The following is a 23,968-nucleotide window of genomic DNA, read 5'->3' on the forward strand; positions in this document are numbered from 1 at the left end:
AACCCAAACTTTTGATAAGCAGCTGCTGACATCTGAAAAACCAGGAGTTACATTATGAAGCTAGAAAGAAATGAAAAGAGAGTGGAAAACAGACAGAACGATATCTTTAACGCTTCGTTAGACTCCCAGCTCGAACAGGCCCGTTTCTTGATTACTACTTTAGTCGTTCAACAATCGAGCGAGTAAATGAGGCATGGTGCAGTAACACAACATCCTCGAACGCTCTGTCTGTGGAATATCACACGGGAAAACAGTAAAAACAATGCAGGATCTTCCCAGTTTCCAACAGTTTAAAATGCACTCTCTAAGCATGTTAACTGGCATTGATCTAAATGAAACCTTCATTGTAATAGCTACATCAACATTTATGGACAACAGTTATTAGCTTCTAATTACACAGTGACTTTGTGTCCAACAAATCAAACAGTTTCCTTCTTTTAGGGAAACATATGACTGGGTTAGCTTTGTGTTCATACACCCCTCAGATTGTCCCAGCGGTGAATATGATTGTAGATCATTTATCTATTGTGATGCCGGTATCAGACTGTACAGACGGGATTCCCTCATGGAGCGCCGCTCGTGCTGCGAGGCAGGATTACAGGAACAAAGAAACCCGGGTGAAGAAAAAGATCCTAATCCTTTATCCCTCCCTTTCCACTTTTATAAATTCCAATATAGGCCGCTCTTTCTTCTTTCACACTAATGATACTCTCTCTCACACACACACACACTCTTGTTTTTTTCTTTCACATTGTGTTTGAGTAACAGACAGGGCTCTGGGAACTTCTGAATCAGATTCATCTTTACTGAGGGATGTGTATTCAAGCCAATACCGCCTGAAAATGAATAAAGATCAAATGAGATTCCTCCAAACCTTTCTCAGTGAAAACGGATACCGTTTCTATTCATATGAAATAAAACTGAAAATGACTTGACAGTGTGAAGTGATATCAAGAACAGTAGATGTGTTAAAGGTGAGCCGTGTAATAATAACTGACATCCAATCCCATGAAAGTCCACAGCGATTAGTCAAACGAGTCAATCTTAAAGCCTGGTTTCCAATAGTCGTTAAGATGCCAAACTGAGTTGATGGTCAAGCTTTTGAATTCCTCTAAACAGTTCTTCTCTCAAGGGCTCAGCTTGATCTTTAATGTGTTAGTGTTCATTTCTGAGAAATGAATAAAGAACCATAAAAGCAGAGTTGACAGAGAGAGAGAGACCAGATGTATAAAGGCCTTTATAAAATCACCATGCATAAATATTTTGCTGCATTGTATAGATTTAGATGCAAATGTAAAAGCATATTAATATGTATATTAGTCATTTTCCTGACATCAAGCTTATGCACCTCCTTAAATAAATGAACCATCTTTTTGTGTCTTATGTGACAGCATTTCATTTACAGTTTATGGACTATTCATTCATCCTCTTAAAAGTCAGAAATGGTTTATGCAAGATGAAATAAATCAAGGATTCCACTGAAACTCATGCAATGGTCTTTAATCTTTCTTATCCGTTATGTTTGAAATGTTGTTTGACTAGCAAAAAAAATAAAATAAACCCATATTCAAATGTTACTTAAAAATATATATTTTTTTTAATGTGTGTGAATTAAATATTATGTTTAACATATATAAACACGATCTGCTTCATAACAAAATAACCAATGCTTTAGGCATTTTTCTTTTTCCTTTCCTTTTTTTTTTTCAAACTTTATAACAAGCAAAGCCAACTTTAGTATAAAAAAATAATTGCAGGGTGTCCACAGATATAAACCAGTTAAATATACCACTTTGTATGAAATTTAAGACCAAACTTATGATGGAAATGCACATTATATTACACACATATATATTGTTAAACTTTAGATTAGGTACAGATTCTCACTGTTAAGTATTCACTCTGACTTTTGTCTCATTAAACTCCTAAATTACTGCTTATTAATAGTCAGTTTGTTTGACAGTTTAACAGCTGAGCTCAAGATCTGTTAATAATTCAGGAACATTACTTTAGTAGTTTTGTAACGAAGTAACGTTGAATTGAATCATTGGAACGTTATTGTATCACTGTATTACGTGTAGAGTATTATAATGAAAGATATGGACTGAGAGTGTGATTATCTGCATCAGATACAGCATTCGTTCTTCAGATCGATCTCATATTTACAATAAAACATTAGTCTGTATGTCCGCTGAGGAAAGCGATATCTTTGTCGTAGTATCTTTCATCTGATTTCCAATGACAGCGCTGATCCCGGGATCTGTTAACTTCATCTTACAAGCTGTTTTTAAGAGTAAAAATAACTTCAGTTTCAGTCTCTTTCAATAAAAAAAGCATTTTATAAATTATGAGCTCCCAAAACATTAAAGTACATTTTTAAACAGACGTTACCTTTATTAATAAAATACATATTTGAAGTCTTAACAAGTACATTATTGTCTAAAAATCTCTTAAAACTTGATTTTGTGACACAAAAACTATTATTTATCAAATTAAAGCAGATTTGAGCATCAATATCGCACTCTTATCAGCCAATCAGATTCAAAGACCAGAAAGGAATGCATGTAATAAAACGAGTATTTTCATATATCCTATTCAGTTTAACTTAGTTTTATTTTTAATCATAATTATGGTGGTTAGTATCCATAAATCTTCCAACAGTATTTCTTTTTAACTGCATAGAGCATAATATACAAGCTACAGTATGACTTTTTTTCCATTACCCATTATTGACTTGTATTGTTGAGTTTTCAAACAGGCGGTGAACATCCTTCAGCTTTAGGCAGGATGATTCTGCAATAGATCGAGAGAAACACATCATCCCTCGACTTTCAAACCTTCGCTTAAGTCCTAAGAGCATTCTCTTGAGAAGAGATGTCACCCTGTCTAGAAGACTTGAGAAGCTATTCTGCCTTGTTTTAATGAATATCACATTAAGCCCCATGGATGCACTGCCTTTATCTTAAGCAGAAAAAACCATAGAAGCTTTATTGGACACATGAGACACTTTCACACACTGAGAAACACAGACAACCCAAATCGTTGAAATGAACAAAGAAAAAACCCACATTTTATTGCACTTAAGTTTTAAGAAAATAAAAATTCTAAATGAATCAAACAAATACACAATCCCTTTAAGGTTTCATTTTTTTTATCCGTCTGTTATGCCAGGCAGTTTACACAAACTGAAAAATAAAATAAAACAGCTCCAACATCTGATTTCTCAAACCAGATTATAAATTAAATGGGGAGAGAAAAAAAAACAGGTGAAAGAACAAGATTGTTTTTCCTTTAATATACAGTGTTAAACCACTTTCACAGTTCAGCTTGAGTTGTGTGACTTGGAGGATGAGACGAATCGTTTGGCTACGGATGAGTTATGTCTCGAGTTATGACCATTCAGAAAAACAAAAACGAAGCAAAACAAAACCCACGAGAGCGTCTCCAACAGAACCAGGCGAGCTCTAGCACTTAAGATGTAATCAGATGTGCATCTCTGTACACGAAGACCACCTTTTTCTGCGGTGACTTTACGTCGGTTCCAACAATCTCGGGATTCTTTTTCGTCGAAGCATACATTTCAAGGATGACAGAGGTTTTGTCTCAAGGAATGTGTGAATAATTTGCTCAAACACACAACTGCACACACACACACACACACACCCAGTCGTGCTCGCAAAATAGTTTCTATTCGTCCGGCGTTTCATCTCAGCAGACAAACCCGTCTCTGTCAGACATTCTCCCTCCTCTACGCCTCGTAGAGGCACATTTGGCTCAAGTTTCAGTGGCAAAAAAGCTGTTTTTTTTCAATATCTTGCTTTTGTTGGTACGTTTGTTTGTGTCGTTTTTATCAGTTCAAACTACACAAGTCGCTTTTGTTTAGAATGTCGTCTGGGACTAAAACGTCACAGCCAGTTAAAGTTCCACTTTATTTTTCTTTGAGTCTAGCAGCATAAAATCCAGTTTGGCCACTGGGATGGACAGTACTGGGGGGGGGGGCATTTTCCCAGGAGCTTATGGGAAAACATTCCCAGTTCCCACAGAGCACCAGCACTGATGAGCTAATGAGAACAGAACGGTTGAAAAACATAATGAATGCAAAAAAAAAAAAAAAAAAAAAAAATTACAAAATAAAATCCCGTAAAGGTGTGAAACAGCAGAGTGGGTTTAGCTTAATACTGAAACCTGTTGTTTGCAACAGAGGGAGGATTGTGAAACAAACAAAAGATCTGAACTTGAAAAGAAAGCACTAAACTTTAATTCACAGCTGTTGACGCGAAACCAAGATTGTGGGAAAAAAAAGAAACGGATACAAAAGAAAAATTCAACGCGTGAGGAGGAGAGGGATATTTGGCGTGTGCTGAGGTTAATGAGGACTGACAAAATTGGCTTCCTTTCTCTCTCTTGAATTACTCCCACAGTACAAAGCTGTGATCTTTCTCCATTAAAGTTACTTTTGTATACACTGTGTATCACTCCGTGTCCGTCTCATGTATACAGTGTCGACTGTTTGGTTCAAAAAAACAAAAACAAATGTTTGTACATAAGTGTGTGAACTTCAGTCAGGCTTGAGCGAACAAGTCTCTGCAAGATCGCCTTTAGTGATCGGAAAAGGGACAATCCGGTCTTCCCAAGTCCTTCTTTTGTCAGTTTCCTTCCCAGAATGCTGTGAGCGTGTGCATCTCGGAAGGTGAACGGGACTGTGGCTGCAGTCGTGGACCGTGGCACGACGGGGAGATGGAGATGCCATGAGTGATCGGTCCTGGCGCAGCAGGCTGCTCCCGGTTTTCCAAACCAGTGCCGTTGAAGCCCACCTCCATCACTTCATGTCCACGTCGAAGTCCAGCACCAGGAGCTTGGTTTCCTCCGTGCCGTTACGGCTGCCCACCGCACAAACCAGTTTAGTATTGGATGCACGGATCCGCCAGACCACGCCGCCGCTGCCGCCGCTCTCCAGTGTGACCAGATTACGGATGAACTCGCCCGTACGAAGATCCCACAACTTCACCGTACCGTCATCAGAGCTGGTGATGACAAAATTCTTGTTGAACTGCAGACAGGTTACTGCACTCTGGTGCTTGTGGGGACCTGAGAGCGAGATAAAGGAAATCAGACACGCATCACTTGTAAAGAAGTGCAATAAACAATAGTGAATATATGCTTTGGTAACACTTTAGTTTAGACAGCGATTCTCACTATTAACTAGCTGCTTATCGACTGTTTATCAGTACTTTCAACGCACATATTAATGTGCATGAGCATATTAATCCTAAACACCATAAATAAACTATTAATAAGCAGCACATTAGGGGTTAAGAGTTAATAGTGAGAATTGCTCCCCAAACTAAAGAGTGACCAAATCTTAAAGTGTATATATTTAAAAGCCAATTAAAAAATAATAAGATGAGTTCACTTTCATACTTGAAATTATTTTAAACTAATAATCTTTTGCTGGGCTTTGAAGTACACTTATTTTGACATGTTGACTAACATACTAAAGCAAAACGGTAAAATACCATTATAGTATATTAAAACGGTAAAATACCGTTATTCTATATTAAAATTAAAATAGATTGCTAATGTGTAATAAATGCATTTAAATACACCACACACATATTTTACTTTACCATAAATGCTTCTCAGTATATTTGAGTAACTTCAAGTAACTATGAAGTTAAATTTACGATAACTCGTTATTTTAGAGAACAGTTCTCACTCTTATCTAGAATATTTTCTGTTTATTAGTACTTATAAAGCACATATTAATGCATTATTCTGCATGTGCATATTTTAAATGACTTTATCTTAAACCCTACACCTAAACTTACGAATTATTAATAAACAGCTGATTAGCAGGTTATTGACTTCAGAGTTAGTTACTAGTGAGAACCTTAAAGTGTGGGTTTTTTAAAGCATGCTACAGTGTACTTCTTAAAAAGGGATGGAGTAAAGAAGAGTGTGTACAACTTTGGTTAAAGGAAACACTGTGGCATTAATGGCTTTCTGTGCCCTTGAGGTATTGAGTCGAGTCTTTCTGAAACATGCAAGTCTAATAAAAGTGCTTCGACAGCGACAGACCCGTTACTGCAGAGGGGTGTGGTGAACCATCACAGCACCATCACATGCAAATACACAAAATTAATCATGATATCAAACATCTAGACCTCACGAGCGAATGCAAACTAAAAATATCCATTTCAAAGGCACGGATTCTTTCATGAACACCCATTAGCCGAGCGCTAAAGTCAACTGTGTGAATGTAAATGAGAAGGCCGCTCGCTATTGATGTGCAAGACACTACACAGAGTGCCACAATAGTCCCTTTTCTTTAATGAGAGAGTCTGTGTGTTTGAGCATTGGCACTTCAGAGCACCGCGGACGAGCTGAGCATCTTGTCTGGGGTCAAATGTGTGTGTTTTTGTGTATTATGGCAAACGAGAGTCATGAGGTGATAGCAGGAAATGCTCAACAACCCAATTAAATGGCCTACAAACTGGTATATGGTCTAACCCCTCCTTTAGTACCCTCTGGACACCCCAAATGAGTCCTTTCATCACATCAGCCATCCCACAGAGAGAGGCTGGGAATCATGAAAAATACATCTTTGGAAACCCAAACGCATGTGAGGTGGAAATTTTGTATTTTTCGCCTCAAGTAAAAATGATGTTCGTCTAAAATGGGTATTGTTTTGTTTTATGCTTTAAGTGCTTGAGGCACATAAGATATTTATTTAAGACTTCAAATGTGAAATTTAAAACTGGATTCATGAGCTGCACTCCACAAATGATTTTCTTATATTTTCATCTTTTTTTCCCAGTACAAATATCTAAACAAATCAATATACGTTTACTTGAGTGGCACATTAGTGGAACATTATCAGTTTTGTTAGTTTATTGCCTAAAAAAAGACAAAAATCTGCCAAGGGGGAATAAAAAAACATTAATTCAAAGGGTAAACCAGATGACTTTTTATGCACCACTGGCAGATGTTTTTTATGCAAAGAAAGAAAAAAAAACTTAATTTAAAACTTTTTCAGAAAACAAGACTGATCTGAAGTCAAGTAAATGTATCTTAATTCTTCTATATGCATGGGAAAACAAGTCAAAAATACAGTAAAATATTTTAATTTTAATTTTATTTTGCAGTGTGATGCTCTTAAAAGAACTGTACATGCCCAAAAATGCCAAATGTAATAAAATTATAATAATTTAGTGATGCATCCAAATGAATAATTTTTTTCATACATCTACAGTTCAAAATGGTTTTCAGGCTCCACAAAAGTAAAAAAAAAAAAATCAAAGTCTACGAAAGGACTTTCATTAAAAAATATTTAAAAAAGAAGTGATTTTATGGTAATTTTCCATCTCTGATCCACTTTATAAGTCTTTGGGATCGGCCGGACTCGCTCTGCTCACCTTGCAGTGTCTGTAGGCACTGGCCGGTCTTGATGTCCCAGATCTTGACGGTGGAGTCTGCGTTTCCAGAGACCAGGATGTTATCTTTGAGCTCCATGCCGCTGGTGAGAGACTGATGACCTGTGAGCGTGTGAATACAGTTTCCAGTCTCTACATCCCACACCCGGATCGACGTGTCCAACGAACCGCTCACCACATGGATGCCGTCAAACTGTAGGAGGAGGTAATTAATAAATGGCCTGTTTTATAAGAAAATTACTGTGGCTAAACACTCAGTTATTCTCTGTCTAGAATAAAAGCCAAGAACGATTCAATAAAAGCTGTACTGTGTACCACAGGGATCTGATTCGCTTCACAATGAGATGCAGCACAAGCTGAATTACACATATTCTCCGTTCTACTGTTATTGTATTAAAAGCCACTATGTTTGATTGAATTCTTCTAATGTAATTACAGCAAAGCTCTTACAATTATGGATATATGAACAAATCAGGACTAATGCGGATTAGTACTGGGCCAATGACAAGTCGATTGTCCAACAAATAACAAAAAATCTTGTTTAAAAGCTTTATCAAGTAAATCTTGCACTCATGATGGTTTTCTACATGGTTTTGAATCACTTTCTACAAAAGTTAAACTTGATGACTTACAATGATTGGAAAGAACTGACAATAGCACTTTTCTTAGACTTTTAGTGCATGTGTGCACATATTTATTATAATTTTTTTTCATGGCATTTAATTTTTCACCTATTGTTGATTTTTTTATTCACATCGCACGTGACATTTCACAATCTGAACTAATCTTGCCGTGTCTAATTATCCAATATTTTATTTCCAATGTTTCTGCACATTACTTTGGAGGCCAAATGTTTTTCAAACATTTATAATATATTTTTTTAACAAATCAGCTTGACCCTGAAATTAAAGATACAAAAAGTATTGTATTGTATTGCATTCATTGTATTTATGAACAGCATTTTAAATGCACTTTTGAACGAGTGTAATGTTGCGGTTTATGATGGCAATTATACATTAAAAATGCAAATTTGTGCAGATCCTTTTAGCACCTAATAGCACTCAGAGTCACTGAAGCTATGTGGCTCATGTAAACTTAGTAGAATGGGTCATGAAAGCTTTTTAAAAGAATAGACAGAATGATTAATCCACGCTCCTTTAAAGCAGTGCTTTAGAGATCAAGAATTAACAGAGCAGTGACCCACAGAGACAAAGAAGGCTAAAGTGGCTTGATTCTTTCTGTTGCTTTAAAAGACTAATTAATCTGTGTGTCAGGGGGAAGGACGTAAACGTCTCTGTTTACCTGTAGGGAGTAGACTCTGTTGGTGTGACCCTGGAGTGTGTGTAGACAGGTCTCTGTTTCAGGATCCCACACTTTCACCATGAAGTCGTAGGCTCCGCTGACCACCCTCCGGCCGTCATACTGTACGCAGCGAACGGCCGCCACGTGACCCATGAGCACGTGCAAACACTGACCCGTCTCAATGTCCCAAACCCGTAGCGTGGCGTCCCGGGAACCACTCACCACCCTGAGAGAGAAAAACAACTTGCTTTACTTCTCAACAGCTTAAAGTAGCATGCTTGCATTAAAAGTTTCATACAACAGTTTAAATTATTTCTTTCTCAACTTATAATGTAAGAATGCAATCAAGCATTAATTTAGCAGTCTGTGACAGTTGCACCTTCAAGGCTTGTGTTTGCTTATAATATTACATAAATCAAAGGGAAAACATTGCATGCTTACAAAACCAGACCTTTGGGGCACGGTTTTGATAAATATATTTTTAAAATGAGCAAAATGAACATTAAAATGGATGCTGGTGATGCAAAGAGCAACAAACAGAAACTACTATTGTTGTTGCTCAATGAAGCCGGGGGTCACTGCACAAAATAAGCAATCATGCACGGCACAATGGAAAAATATGCACACCAATAGACCCAGAGGCACTCAATTGTGTGGTGCACAACAGAGTATAAAGAAGCAATGCATCTCAACTGTATGTGAATACTCAAAGAGTTAATGTGTGCAGCTGAAACCAGATGGGAACTGTGTGCTGTACCCACAATCCTGCATTGTGTGCTGCTATTAAATATGATCTAATATACAGTACTTTATATAATAACTGAAAGTAGGCGAACTCATTCATGGTAGTTATTTATCCAAATTTGATTCTACATCAGCGATCCACTTTCAGTTTATTTCAACCAAACATATTTCAATTCATACCACTATCAACAATATTCAACTTAATATTAATATCAAATAATAGTCCATTTCTAGCAGTGGTGTAATCTACATGCATCTGGCTGTAAAGTGGCTTTGGTTGGAAGGTGGTAGATGTTACCTTTTCTCATGCAAGTGCATACAGCGCACTGTTGAGGTATGACCGTACAGCGTGTGGATACATTCTCCCGTCTCTGCATTCCAGACCTTCAGCGTTCGGTCTGTGGAGCCACTGATAATGATGTTGTCTCGCATTTGAGAGGACCAGACCCCGCCGGTGTGGCCAACTAACGTCCGTAAACACTGGCGACAAAGAGAGAACAAATACAAGGGTAAATCAATCTGAATTTACACATATCTAAACTACTTTGAGACTCCTACTGTTACACCTCTTCTCAAGAAACCTTCCCTTGATGTTCATCAATTCAATAATTTTCTACCTATTTCGACTCTTCCTTTTATTACCAAAGTCTTGGAAAAAACTGTGCTTATTCAACTACAGTCTTTTCTTAGCTCAGAACAGTTTTTTTTAAACCTTTCAGTCTGGTTTTAAGTCTCTGCACAGCACTGAGTCTGCTTTATTACAATTAAATGATACACTTTTAGCGACCGACTCTGTGATCCTAGTACTTTAAGACCTAACCTTAGCTTTTGATACAGCTGATCATAATATTCTCTTATCCTGTCTAGAATGTTATGTGGGCATCCAGGGAACTCTCCCTAATTGGTTTAAATAATTTTTAACTAATATAAGTTTTTCTGTCAGACTAGGTAACTTTTCTTTGTCGCCAGCTCAACTTTTTTGTGGAGTGCCACAGGGTTCAATCCTCGGACCTGTTCTCTTTTCCCTGTATTTACTTTCTTTGAGCTCCATTTTCAGAAAGGATGGCATATCATTTCACAGCATACCCAAATTAATCTAGCCCTGAATCGCAATAAACCTACTGCTATGAAATATCTTTTTGCTTGCATAGATGAAGTAAAAATGTGGTTCTCTCACAACTTTCTACAACTGAATGAATCTAAAACCAAGGTCATAGACTTTGGTCCCCATGAAAACTCTGGGAGTAGAAGTATTGACCTAGACTACCTTGCTCCCTTTTCTTCATGCTATGTTAAGAATTAAGGCATGTTTTGGGATTGTAGCCCAAATTTGACAAACAAATAAATGCGGTGATTAGCTCTTGTTTTTTTCAGTTAAGTCTTCTCTCCAAGATTAAACCTTAAAATTAAACCTAGACTGCTAGATAGGTCATAACTTCTTTAAAATAAAAATAAAATGTTTATGTTCTGCATTCTATTTGTTGTGAGCTTGTCTTATTAATATGTGATCTGCCCAATGCTTTTGTTTTATGTATTGTTCAGCTCTTTGGTCAGCCATGCATGCTGTTTTTAAATGTGCTTTATAAATAAAACAACTTGAAACTACAAGAAAAAGATTGCATATTAATTCCCCAATGCCAGCACTAATTATAAGCACTCCGATCCATCACTGTGACCTTTACCCATGACAACTTCTGCTTATCAACATACATCAAATAACTCTACAGTCCGTTCAAAGAAGCATTAATGAAAAAAAAAACACTCTTGATTTCATATGATATATTACATATTGATCAGCATGATGAGAGAATTCCATTAGAATAATCCATAAGGCTAAGGGCCATTTCCTCTAAATATAATTAAACCAAATTCAATTTCACTTCAGATTCAAACACTGAATCAAAGGTGCTTTTGGTCAATTTCGTCGTTTTATGAGGCGAGTGGAAAGCGTCACAAGTGTCAAAGGTGGTTTAACCTCTGAACCATTACCGATAAAAGCATGGGTGATAAACCCAGGAGATGGGAAAGAGTAATTCATAATGCAGCTGCTCCTATTTCCGTCTCCATCTGGATCATGATCAACCATAATGCATCAATAATCTTTAGAAGCGGTGACCAAAGCTCCAAAAAACTCAAAAGGCTTTAGAGCTTTTTTAGACGTCTTGCTTTGTTCCATCCCTGCATGTGGCGGTTGATGGAACAAAAGAGGAAATCAAACCAATTAACAGTCAGTCATTTCAAACCATTACTGTACTAGCAAAAATGACAAATTGGATGGTAAAAGAAGGGGTTAAAATAGAAAGGCTTACAAGGGGACTGGAAGAACAACAGGGATGTCATCTCTGAACAATCAGTGTTAAAACGTGCCCAAAGACTATTTCTTATCATCTCGTGATCAAAAGCTACTCCACTCATGTTTGAAGTGTCCAAGACATGCCAGAGAGAAATGGGAGGGGGTTTAATCATGAATATTAATGTACTTCTTACTGCATTATGCATGAGGTGTTGTGTTCCATAATGAGTATGTGTTACTAAGGTGATGGATCTTTCCCATGGAATGCCGAGGTGGTTTAAATAATGCCGGCGAGCACGGAAAACATTCAGGCCATGTTCTCAGGCGATTACAGCCCGCTCAGGCTGTGTCTGGAAGAGGACCTCTGAAACCAAATGGCTTAGGTGTCTGTTTATCTGCCCGTTCAGAACCCATAAAAGAGCAAGTCTATGGCACCCATGAGGCATGGAGATTAGCATTCCGTTTGAGAATCTGGTGGGAAACGTTTGAAGCCAAGGATCGAGGTTTAAATCCCTTCCAAATTCCATTGATTTTACAGTCCACATCTAATCTTAGGCAAGAAGATACCGTGCAAATTGTTGCCAGGGTGGTATAAAGTACCAGTGCTCATTTTGTTTAGTATTCTTCCAAAAATTCATATCGTGCACATGGTCGCATTTCAACCCCTTTGTTAATGTTTCGAAAGCCACTGTATCTCTGATTGGCCGGGATTGGCAGACCAATGAATGTCTCAGATGGCGAGCAGACTGTTTTGAGCAGCTGTTTTCATTGCCAACTCTCCTATTTTCATACCAAAAATGTCCTCTGCCATCTGGAAGAGCGCTGCTATTAAAGCTTTTCATTATCAAACCACTGACTACAATGTTTTGTAGGAACTGTAGTTTAAAGAACATCTGTGTGTTAAATACAGTAAAGCTGTTGAGCCTGGGCTCTGTAAAGGAGTTAAAGAAGGGTATACAAGGTAAACAAAGCTAATTATAGTGTGCCATAACGACGGAATGGTTCTCATGAGCACAAAACGTCTTCTAGGGCCAATAAATTGCTGATGGATATTTGCATAAGTAGATTGGTAAACAGAGTCTAGTGAGAACAAACCCTTGTAATGCCGTCACTAGCATATTACATCACTTAACCAAATTGGTACCAAGCCTTATGGGAAAGACAGACCATTCTAAAAGACGTCAGAGGTCAGACCAAAGTTGATTATAAAAATAGGGATGCACAAAATTATAGGAACATCAATTGGCTTATAAAGGCTTAAAACACAAATATCGGTATGCGACCGATATGATGCCGATATGCCCTGCCGATAAAACTAATAACAGACAATAACATACAAATTGTTTATAATCTCTGCACAGGGGAGACTTGGTGTTGTTTCCCCCCCCAAAAAAGGAATTATGTATCGGCTATTGGCCAAAGTGAGTTCGGCATATCAGATATCGGCAAAATCCAATGTCTTGCATTCCTAAAATAAAGCTAAAATAAAATATAGATGTATAAAAAATTTACTAAAACGGGAATAAATCTAAATAGTAAAATAAATAAATACATAAATACATAAAAGCACAAATTAAAAACCATTTACATATACTTAACGGGGTTGTCAAGACCATCAGGTCTCAAGAGGTTTTTTGCTGATTCAACAACATTTTTAGATATATTTTGTATAATATATGATTTGCAGGATCAGCATAAGGCACCAATCTCCGTCTGGGTGCGTTTGTTTCTCTGATGCAGAAGTGGATGGAGGGTTTGAGCAGGAGTGCTGCAGTCTGCATGTCAAGGAGTTGGTGGTCGGCCAAAGGTGCAGTCTGAGTCATGGCTGGAGAGAAGGAGGGGGAGGAGAGAGTCGCAGGAAATTAAAAGCGGAATAGAGAAGCGAAAATTAGGGGAGAAAGCGTGAAATGGAGCCAAAGGCTTTAGGATGACTGAAAGATGTGATGAAAGGAGAAGTAAACAGGAGGATGGATGGCGAAGGGCTTTCTTCACAGTATGAGCAATCGTATATACTCATACTCTCCCCCTGTGACCTACTGGCTCTTCTCTACAGTACGTCCCTCTCACACACAGGCCATAAACATCTCCACAAAAGGTGACCCGAAAGAGCTGCTTTCCAACTTCACATTAACAGTCTCATGGGCTTTCAGACTTAAAACTATCAAATCTAAACCCAGGGTTTCAAACATTTCATACTTAACCCTAATCCTGAAAAAGCTTGGTGATTTCCCACTGTACATTTGCAAACACCGGGTTAACGTTCTTATGTGAATATTCATGAGGGCACAGCATGCACGTCACTGCTTTAATACTTGCTAATAAATCTGCTCGTCATCTTAAATCTTCTGAAATATCGTATAAACATTACGCAGTTGCTACTTTATTCTAGTCTTTTTAGTCTGAAACTAAATGGTACAACAAGCTCATGATTATTTAATGACATAAGCATTGATGATGTTTATGATCAGTTTCCAACTGTAACTCTCTAGCAGTATTTCTTCCAAACTTTTCCGAGCTATCCATCTATAAAGATATTAGAGATTGTACAGAGAAAATTAAGGAAATACATATTCTATAATACAGCATTTCTCTTGACTTTTAAGCATTATATTAATTTCCATGACTTTTCCAGGCCTGGAAAACACACTTTTGAAAGAAGTGCAATATAAACAGTGAGGGTTCTAAATCAAGTTGATTTATAATAATAATAATTATTATAACTACCATGCTAAAAATGATTCCAGTTATGCATATCTTAAAAAACTCTTTTGATGTGCAAAGATATAATATTTATTACATTAGAGATCATATATAAAAGAGAAAATGCTAACCAAATAAATCTTTCATAAAAACAAACATTTCCATTAATAACAGAATTTTCAGTGATTTCGTTAATTTCCATTAACTTTCCAAACCTGGAAATCACACTTCTGTCAGAGCAGGTTTCCCTTTTAAAACTGCAAGTGAGAAACACTAAGCACAGTGAAAAAAAGCCCGTTAGTCTTATTTTTGAAGTATCCACATAAGCTTTTGTGGACACCAAGACTTTTCACGCCACTCATCACCACACAGGTGAAAGGAACTGTGGGTAAATCCTTTCGACACATCTCAGAGAAGCCAGATTAAAGACGTCTCAGCCCAGGGCTGCTTGTGATGTGTCAGAAGAGAAAGATGTTGGCCAAGTGTCACTGATAACTAAGACGTCAGGCATGACCGTCCAGAGGAAACCTCCACTGCTTCAGAATGCTGGTGAACGTCTCTGAAGTTTTAGGATGAATCCTTTTCGACTGCGGATGAGTCCGACAGCTCCCAGTGAGATGAATATAATCTGTGAGTTGGTGCAAATCTCAAAAACACCTCAACTATTTCCCAGGTAATCTATGCGGTGTCGTTTTTGATGGTCATGCATGGAGACAACATTGACTATAGAAGCCACGATTTTTAACTAGATGCTAATTCAAAACAACTCATCTCTTTGCTTATGTTTCAGTCACATTTCATCCCTCATCAGACCCTTATCGTGCTTGTACACATCCTCAAGCATGGCACGCATTCAAATGAGCCGGATGCTGAGTTAGAGCCTAATCTTCCCGCAAAATCACTTTCCTATTACACACAGCATGAGGCCCATTCATGTTCTATGGAAGGAGGCCAGTAATAGCATTATCATTGCTAGTGCAGGAGAAGATGGTCTGTAATCCAAGACACGCCCATCTGATCTAGATCTACTGTTCATATCAGGTGTGGGTCGGACATAACTACTTATTTTCCTGTCTGGATAATGATAGAGGAGGGCGCTATAAAACTAACAATATAAAGATATAAATTTGTCTACCAGTATACATTATCTAATTATGCTAGTGTTCCTGTGGAAAAAAACAACTAAAATAATATTTTTTTTTCTTTCATATAGCACCTTTCTGTATCTCAAGAATGCTTATAAAAGTATGTATGTAAGTATGTATGTAATGGCAAGAAAACATGTCTTGTGAATTAAATCTTCACATGCAAGGTTCATGACTCTTATGGGCAGATTCTTAAATTAAAAATTATAACCAGTTTGCGTGAAGAGTGGAAAAGTACTTCTCTGTGATTTCTTGAAGCTCATGCTTCATAAATAGTTAAACTAATAATTTCCGAGAACTAAAAAAAGTCTAATTATTTAAATTATTATCGTTCAAAAAGAAAACAGCCAAAACGACGTGTCTCAAAAACTGCTTTTTGATGTGCATAAAAGGAATCTCTTTAATTAAACAGCTACTTTTAGCAACGTCCCAAGTTGTTCATGATTCACTTCTAAAGAAAGAGGGAACCAGTCCATGATGGCAGTGGTGCCAGCTCTTAATAAACATGATCTATTACTGGAAAAGCTGTTAATCTGGTCTCAGATCAGCAGTGAAGGGCATCTTCGTACCTACACGGAAAGAAACCTGCTGCTTCCAACAGATGGACTGCAGCAAATAGCCCTTTTGGTCAGAAATTTCTTTGCTTGTGAAAAGGAAGCAAAAGGTTTTAATCCATATACTCAAAACGGTCCTCTCACTTTGACATTCTTTGGCTGGCTTTATCCTCAGACAATATCAGAGCAAAGAACGGAGAGGAACTTGAACAATGAGACATCGAACCAAAATACAAAGAGAAAGCACACAATGTCATTCTTCAGGTCAAACTAGGTTTGTATGAGTATGTGTGTACATGGGGGGGTTGGTGATTTTACAAATCCACGACCCATGACCCACAGGAGCTTATTTATCTAGATCTGTTATCGATTCCAACCCAAGAAGGTTTTAGTCTCAGAGGATGAGTATCTGCCCGTGAGCCGCCTGCATGAGCTCCTGGGGTTTACAGCACTTAAATGGTGAACTGAAGTGTAGCGAGAGGAAGAAGTAAACAGACCCGAGGTCAAGAAGACTGTAAAAGAAGTAGAAAGAGAGGAACAAAGCAGTGAAACTGAGGATAGAGAGGGACACATCCATAGATTCAGAGAGGCAATGCACGTTATTAAAGCACTCAAACAGCTGAGTGAAGCGCAGAAATGTTCAGAAAGTAAGGAGGAGTACAGCAGAAGAAAAGCAGTCGCACTAAATCCCATTGTCTCCGGCTTCACTGTTCTACTTCCTCTGACAGGCGCTTCAAAGGACACAGCATTTCCTGTTTAATTGGACACAGTTAGTGCCGAGGGACTCATTGCATCAGACTTGAGACACTATTCACCCAACTATATTCTTTTTCATTTTAGGGATGTACTATATCAGATCAGATGTGCTAAAACACTAGTCACATTTAAATCTAGACTCAAAACTCTGTAGATGTCAAAACACCGTGCCGATATCAGCCGATAATCATATGGTATAATTATATATATATAATTGTGATATATCTAATTATACCATATAATTATCTTATATAAATTATATTTAAATATTGAAGTAAAATATATATTTGTTTATCTATACAATTTATTTTAGATATTTAATTTATTAGCCGATATTAAATTACATTCAATGCCGATATTTTTGTTTAGTTTAAGATTATCTATGTTTTTTTGTATTTTAAAAAGCTATACTACTTATTAATTGTGATTTCCATCAAGGAGCCAGCTGCACACTTACAAATACAAATGGTTTTATAACTACAAATACATTTATACTGCTGTTCAAAAGTTCGGGATCAGTAAGAAGACTCTTCTGCTCATCAAGGATGCATTTATTTGATCAGAAATAGAGAAACAAAAGTTATATTGTAAAATATTATTGCAATTTCAAATAATGTTTTTCTATTTTAATCTACTTTAAAATATAATAGCTATATTTTCAGCATCATTACTCCAGTTTTCAGTGTCACATGATCTTCAGAAATCATTCTAATATGATGATTTATTATCAATATAGCAAAGTTTTTTGGAGTATGTGATACTTTTTTCAGGATTCTTTAATGAATAAAAAGTGGAAAAGAACTCCATTTACTAAAATTTGAAATCTTTAGTAACAATATACACTACCATGTTTGTTTTTTAACGAAATTAATGCTTTTGTTCAACAAGAATGTGTTAAACTTATAAAAAAAAGACTTCTATTGTTATAAAAGATTTCCATTTTAAATAAATGCTGTTCTTTTTTACCTTATTCATCAAAGAATCCAAAAAAGTATCTCAGGATAAAAAAATAAAAAAAATAATAAATAATAAAGCAGCACTACTGTTATAAAATCGATAATAAATAAGTATATTACAATGATTTATGAAAGATAATATGACACTTGTAGACTGGAGTAATGATGCTGAAAATTCAGCTTTGAAATCACAGGAATAAATTATATTTTAAAGTATATTAAAATAGAAACCAGTTATTTTAAATGCTAATAATATTTTATAATTTGACTGAATTTCTGGTCAAATAAATGCAGCCTTGATGAACAAAAGACACTTTTTAAAAACACTTTATATACATGCATACATATATATTTTCACAGTAAAATGGCTTGCTCACTCTCTAATTGGACAAATCCCTGTTCTAACACTTTCTGAAAAAATTTGGATATTGGATATTTGGATATTCAAGCTGGTGCTTCTTTCTCAAACAGCACTGCATGATGGGAACAAAAAGGCAGCCTGCCACAGATATAGCGATCACCCTAATCATGCTACGATAATGATGTCTCTCATCTCTCATAAACCTGCAGCACAAGGACCGTGTCACAGCATCAGCTAGTGCAATGAATCCTTAAAGCACAGGAGAAAGGGAACGGCAGAGAACGGAGGTGAGAGAGAGAGAGAGAGAGAGAGAGAGAAAGAGAGGATACAGCTGCTCATATCTCAGATCTCTAAAAACATGTACAAGAATATGCTGCGCTCCACTATGCAGCCCACTGTTTGTTCTTAGTATCACAAGTCATTTTTAGGCTGCTCTGCCTCGGCGCTCGTCAATGTCAAACTGATTGAGCTGGCCAATCAAATCAAAGTAGGCGGGGCTTACTATTCCAGCGTGTGCAGTGTGACATTGAAAGAGAGCAAGGTAAGATGAAACTAGCAAAAGATTTAATATCTGACAACAGACACTTTAAAATATCCAGTAATGCAAACTACTCAACATTTTTTCTCAAATACAGCCGTTTGGAATTTAAAATTTGGTATAATGCTAATCTTACTGAATATAGCACGATTAGAAACGTTTTGGGATTTTAAATATTAAACATAAAAATAAGATTGAATGTGTGCATATTTTAGAACATAAATACTTGTTAATATTTAATCAAGTTTACTCCAGTAGATTTTCAACTGAATGTTGTATATTTAGCTGTTTTTTTACATTTCTGACAAATCTGTATTTAAGTGTGTAATTAGTGTATTCAAACATTTATGTGTTAAAAAGTGATTGTTTGGACTTTACAAGGTCCTTGGAAAACTAATTACAAAGAAACCTCACCTTCCCGGTAACAGCAGACCATACTTTGAGCGTGTTGTCGTCTGAGCCGCTCACGATGCGGTTTCCACAAAACTGGAGACAGGTGATCACATGATCGTCATGGCCTTTCAACACCTGAAGAGGACAGAGGAAAGAAAAAGAGGATTCTTTACAAAATGATCAGAAAAGCTAGTATTAATTGTTTTGTAGAAATCCCATCTAAATGCATCAAATAATGCACTGATGCTACCTTCGGTGATCTGAGGTCTCCTCTCCTCCAGTTGGTGTCTATTCTGTGTTGTCTAATGTAGGCACTCTTCCAGGGACTGTGTGTGAACTCTGGCTTGATAACCTTCTTTCTCCTTATGTACAAGGGCTCATCAATACCTGCAAAACAGACGTGACGCTAATGATTCAATGCATGATTCCACTCTGTTCAATATACACGTGCATGAGTTTCCAAAGCCGCAGAGGTTGAAAGCAGTGAAATCACCTTCTTCTCTGCATTTCTCCCTCCAGAGCAGGTTGTCCTCTGCTAGGATTCGCCAGTAACGACACGTCTGAGCTGCCTGAAGCAGATCCTTGGGCTCCAGGAATGACAACACGTGTAAGGCCAACTACAATACAAGACAACATCAGACATCAGGAGAAGAAATTTTTCAGAAAAAAAAAAAAAAAATCCCCCAAAATGTTAAATAGCAAAACAAATAAATAAATAAAATTAAAATTAAAATAATACTAATATAATAAGAAATAATAATAATTATTTATATTATATTTTTGATATTTAATTTGAATTAAATATGTTGTTAAAAGATATTTCAATAGACATAACATTTATAAAATTTAAAATTTATAATTTATACTGAAAAAAAAAATCACCAAATTTCAAAAGAATATCAAAATGCTATATAAAAAGCACATTATTATTTTAATAATCTAATCGATTATATAACAAAATATATTACAATATAATACCTAAACTATCACCACCCCTCATTTATTGAATACAATATTTTTTTATTATTTAAGTTGTTATTTTTTTCTATTCTCCTATTTTCAAGTGCACTGCAACTTGAGGGGAAGAGCGATCATGTCCAAACAGTTCCACCATTCCTTGTGTGATCCTACAGAAAGGAAGCAGCCTGAGATTTCACAGAGTGCACTAGAGGTCAACCGATATATCGCTCGGCCGATATATCGGGCCGATATTTGTCATTTTTTATATATATCGGCATCGGCCGATATCCGTGTTTAGTAGCGCCGATTTAAAGTCAGGCACGTCGGCGGGCAGCCCCGTGTTATTGGCGCTGTGGAAAGTGCTGCTGCTGCCACTGCATGTGAAGCACCCCAAGCCAAAACTTTTGGAAGATTCAACAACAGACCTGGGAGATAAAGGTAGTCAGAGAATTTCACTCTGTAAATGGGGTGGAGAAGTTGGCAGCTCTCAAAAACACTGCAGCGTGATTGTGTGCTCCGTTACTCCGCTGCTCACAGACAGCACCGCGCTCGGAGAGACAGCTGTCCTGGAGCTGCCCCAGAACGGTGAATAACATTTGTTCGGAAGCATGGTTTGATGCAGACAAAAACCAGTTTTCCATCCAACTCATTTGTATTTTGGGATGTCAACATTTATTAATTTCCATGATCGATCGTCGTTTAAATTAACGATCAAGTGATAACCTTAACTCTGCAAAATGCGTCTGCAGCGGTATTATTATTATTATATGCAAAAGCCACTTGGAAAAAAAAAAGCCTTCTCACACGAGTTGATGGGGTTTTAGTGTGAATAAAATGCTACTAGCAGGACTGTAAAATGAATAAATATGATAATTTGATAAAATGAAGAGAGCGAGCCATACATTGGAGATCATGTTACTTTGTTGACTGTTTCCCGTCAAGGAGACCGCTGAATGCGCCTCTTTAAACGGTTTCGTGGTGCAGTTGTTGTATTTTAAAATGCAGTGTTTTCAAATTACACTACAGTAGTGGTGCAACGGATCATCATTGATCAATATCAATATCTTCGGTTCGGCACACATGTGACCCGCGGATTGAATTATGGAGAAAGAAAAAAAAAAAAAAAGTTGCGCATGAGCGGAGGAGTTTGAACGCCCCGTGCATTTTGGCTTCCCTGTCAGATATAATGATAAAGGAAAGAGGTCAGAGTGAAAAGATTGTGCCAGATCTTTATGAACATGAGAAGAAAAAGTTGTGGATGAACTATCCCGAGCATCCTCTGTTGCGCTCACGACAGACGGGTGGACATCCAGGGGGACGGAGAGCTCTGTGACGAAAACTGCTCACTTCATCACAGCAGACTGGGAGATGAGAAGTCGGGGTATTATGTTAAAAAGAAGATATTATGCCATGTGCACTAAGTTGATTTCATATATTTTAATTTAATAATTTAATTTTAATAAAAAAAAGACAAAACGTATGTTTATTTGTCTTGGCCTTTTTTTCTTTTTTTTGCTGATCCGAAAAACGGTCCGATCCATACGAGGACGAGCGAGCGCGGGTTTGACGAGACGTATTTGGAGGTTATTGCTCACGTCTCGTTCTGCACATATCCAAATGTTTCCATATTCGCAATGTATCTGAATGTTAAACTATAATATATATGTGTGTATATATATATATATATATATATATATATATATATATATATATATATATATATATATATATATATATATATATATGTATGTATGTATATGTGTGTATGTAAACTAGACTGAACAAATCATCCTCTTCACATGAGCAAAAACGTCCTTGGCATAACAGCAGATTTTTATTTCTAAAATTTTTTTTATTTAAATGTATATTTAAGTTTACATTTATGTTCCAACAAACTTTAAAAATTCTACTTGATAAATGTAAATGCTCGTAAACTTTTATGTAAATGATTGACTTATATATTACCTGTTTTATATATTACCTGTTTTATATATTTAATACTTGGTCTTAAATATTGATTTGTTTGGTTAACTTTGGATACATTTCTTTATTTTAATACCGTGCAGTGCACTAAATTAAGATTCGAGAGATGGTTCAAGTCAGTGCTCAATAGATGATGATAAGTTTAGAAAGGTTGTGCATCCACTTATTATTAGTGTGACATTTTAGCATGCAAATCAAGAGGAAAACTCCAAGATATCGGCCCTAAAAATCGGCAGCACATATCGGCCATCGGCTGACCCTGACCTCTAAACATCGGCATCGGAATCGGCTATAGAAAACCCATTTCGGTCGATCTCTAGAGTGTACAGTATTAGCCTAGAGGAGCTGTTCCCACAATCTGCTTCAATCAGCCAGAGAGAGACAGAAGAAGAAAAAGAAAGCCAGGAAAGAGGAAGACGAGATGACAGGTGATGAAGAACAAGAATGGCAAGCTGAACCAGTGACAGGAAGAAGAGAGAGCATAGAAACGACGGGAAGATTCCTCTCTGTCTTCCTGAAAAGAAGCCGAGAGAGTTGAAACATCTCTCTGAAGATAAAGAGTAAGAGAGGACATGTCTGTGAGCAGCACTCCAGCGCTTACTACGCTCTAAAACCACCGTCAAACATCACAGTGCACGACTGAAAAGAGCGGTTTAGAGCTCAGGGCTTCAGTAGATTCACTGACAAATGTACAATGTTTCGGAATTTTTAATTTATTTATTATTTTTTTAAATTTGAAGGTTTATTCCTAAACCTAACCTGTATATGATATTCTACAAGGTCATACACATTATCCAACATAACAGCTACAAATCATCGTAATTGCAATTAATCGCATCCAAAATACAAGTTTTGTTTACCGTATTTTTCGGACTATAAGTCGCATTTATTTAGAACCAAGAACCGAGAGTTCACATTACCGTCTCCAGCCACCAGAGGGCGCTCTATGTCTTCAGTGTAGACTACAGGAGCAGTGAGCAGCATAGAGCGCCCTCTGGTGGCTGGAGACGGTAATGTTTTCTATTGGTTTATTTCTTTTGGTTCATGTCAAATTAATTTTGATAAATAAGTCGCACTTGACAATAAGTCGCAGGACCACCCAAACTATGAAAAAAAGTGTGACTTATACATTTAAAAATTTTTATATTATACTTTTTTATTTATACATGCATGTGTTTGTATTTATAAATACACATAATAAACATACACAGTATACACACATATATAAGCCAAACAAATAATTGTATTTTGGATGCGATTAATCACGATTAATCATTTGATAAGACTTTAAACAATACATTTTAGATCTATTGTCAAATATATGTTGAAGTGTTCTTGCCTGATTTCATGGGTAATAGAGTTTTTCAGGAAATTCACCGTTAAGCTTGAGTATTTAAAAACGAGTTGAAGCTAAGCCCAAGTTCGCTAAGTTAACGGCATCAAAACATCAACTTCAGTGTTTCTGCAAACTTCTCAACACATAGATGAGTGTGTGAGTGCTTTACCTCTCTAGGCAGGTGTGAGATGAAGTCTCTCTGAAACTGTGGTTCGATCACCTGCATCATGTGCTTCACCTGCGTGGGCTCACAGCTGTCAATCAACTCATCCAGCGCCAGCAGCTTCTCTGGACCACTCCAGCTCTGGAACACACACCAAAAACATCATTTTCACTGGCTCTACAGCAGCAAACCGTCGCCAGGAACGGTAAATTCTGACATGAACGTAACTGAAAAGGTTCTCGTGAGTCTTCGTGTCTCGGGGCAGTTCCCAGGGTTCCTTCTCTCTCTCTCTCCATATTACGCTGCGGTCAACTTCATCCAGTTGAATGAAATGTTTCATTGAACTCGTGG

The 23,968-nt window shown here is 37.0% G+C and overlaps 1 protein-coding gene across 3 annotated transcripts in view; it reads right to left on the minus strand.

The window, feature by feature from the left end:
- Positions 1 to 3,039: 3,039 nt before the first annotated feature.
- LOC113108446 (F-box/WD repeat-containing protein 7-like) overlaps positions 3,040 to 23,968 on the minus strand; it is an 84,062-nt gene continuing 63,133 nt past the window's right edge. For all 3 annotated transcript variants that reach the window (XM_026271583.1, XM_026271591.1, XM_026271601.1), the window contains 8 exons: positions 23,624 to 23,758; positions 19,669 to 19,792; positions 19,426 to 19,562; positions 19,197 to 19,310; positions 9,778 to 9,959; positions 8,736 to 8,961; positions 7,416 to 7,626; positions 3,040 to 5,088 (listed from right to left, as the gene is read on the minus strand). In XM_026271583.1, coding sequence (XP_026127368.1) covers positions 4,820 to 5,088; positions 7,416 to 7,626; positions 8,736 to 8,961; positions 9,778 to 9,959; positions 19,197 to 19,310; positions 19,426 to 19,562; positions 19,669 to 19,792; positions 23,624 to 23,758 — 1,398 coding nt within the window. In that variant the 3' untranslated portion in view covers positions 3,040 to 4,819. The remainder of the gene's footprint in view (positions 5,089 to 7,415; positions 7,627 to 8,735; positions 8,962 to 9,777; positions 9,960 to 19,196; positions 19,311 to 19,425; positions 19,563 to 19,668; positions 19,793 to 23,623; positions 23,759 to 23,968) is intronic.

The sequence above is a fragment of the Carassius auratus genome, chromosome 1, assembly GCF_003368295.1.
Source record: "Carassius auratus strain Wakin chromosome 1, ASM336829v1, whole genome shotgun sequence".
Lineage (NCBI taxonomy): Eukaryota > Metazoa > Chordata > Actinopteri > Cypriniformes > Cyprinidae > Carassius > Carassius auratus.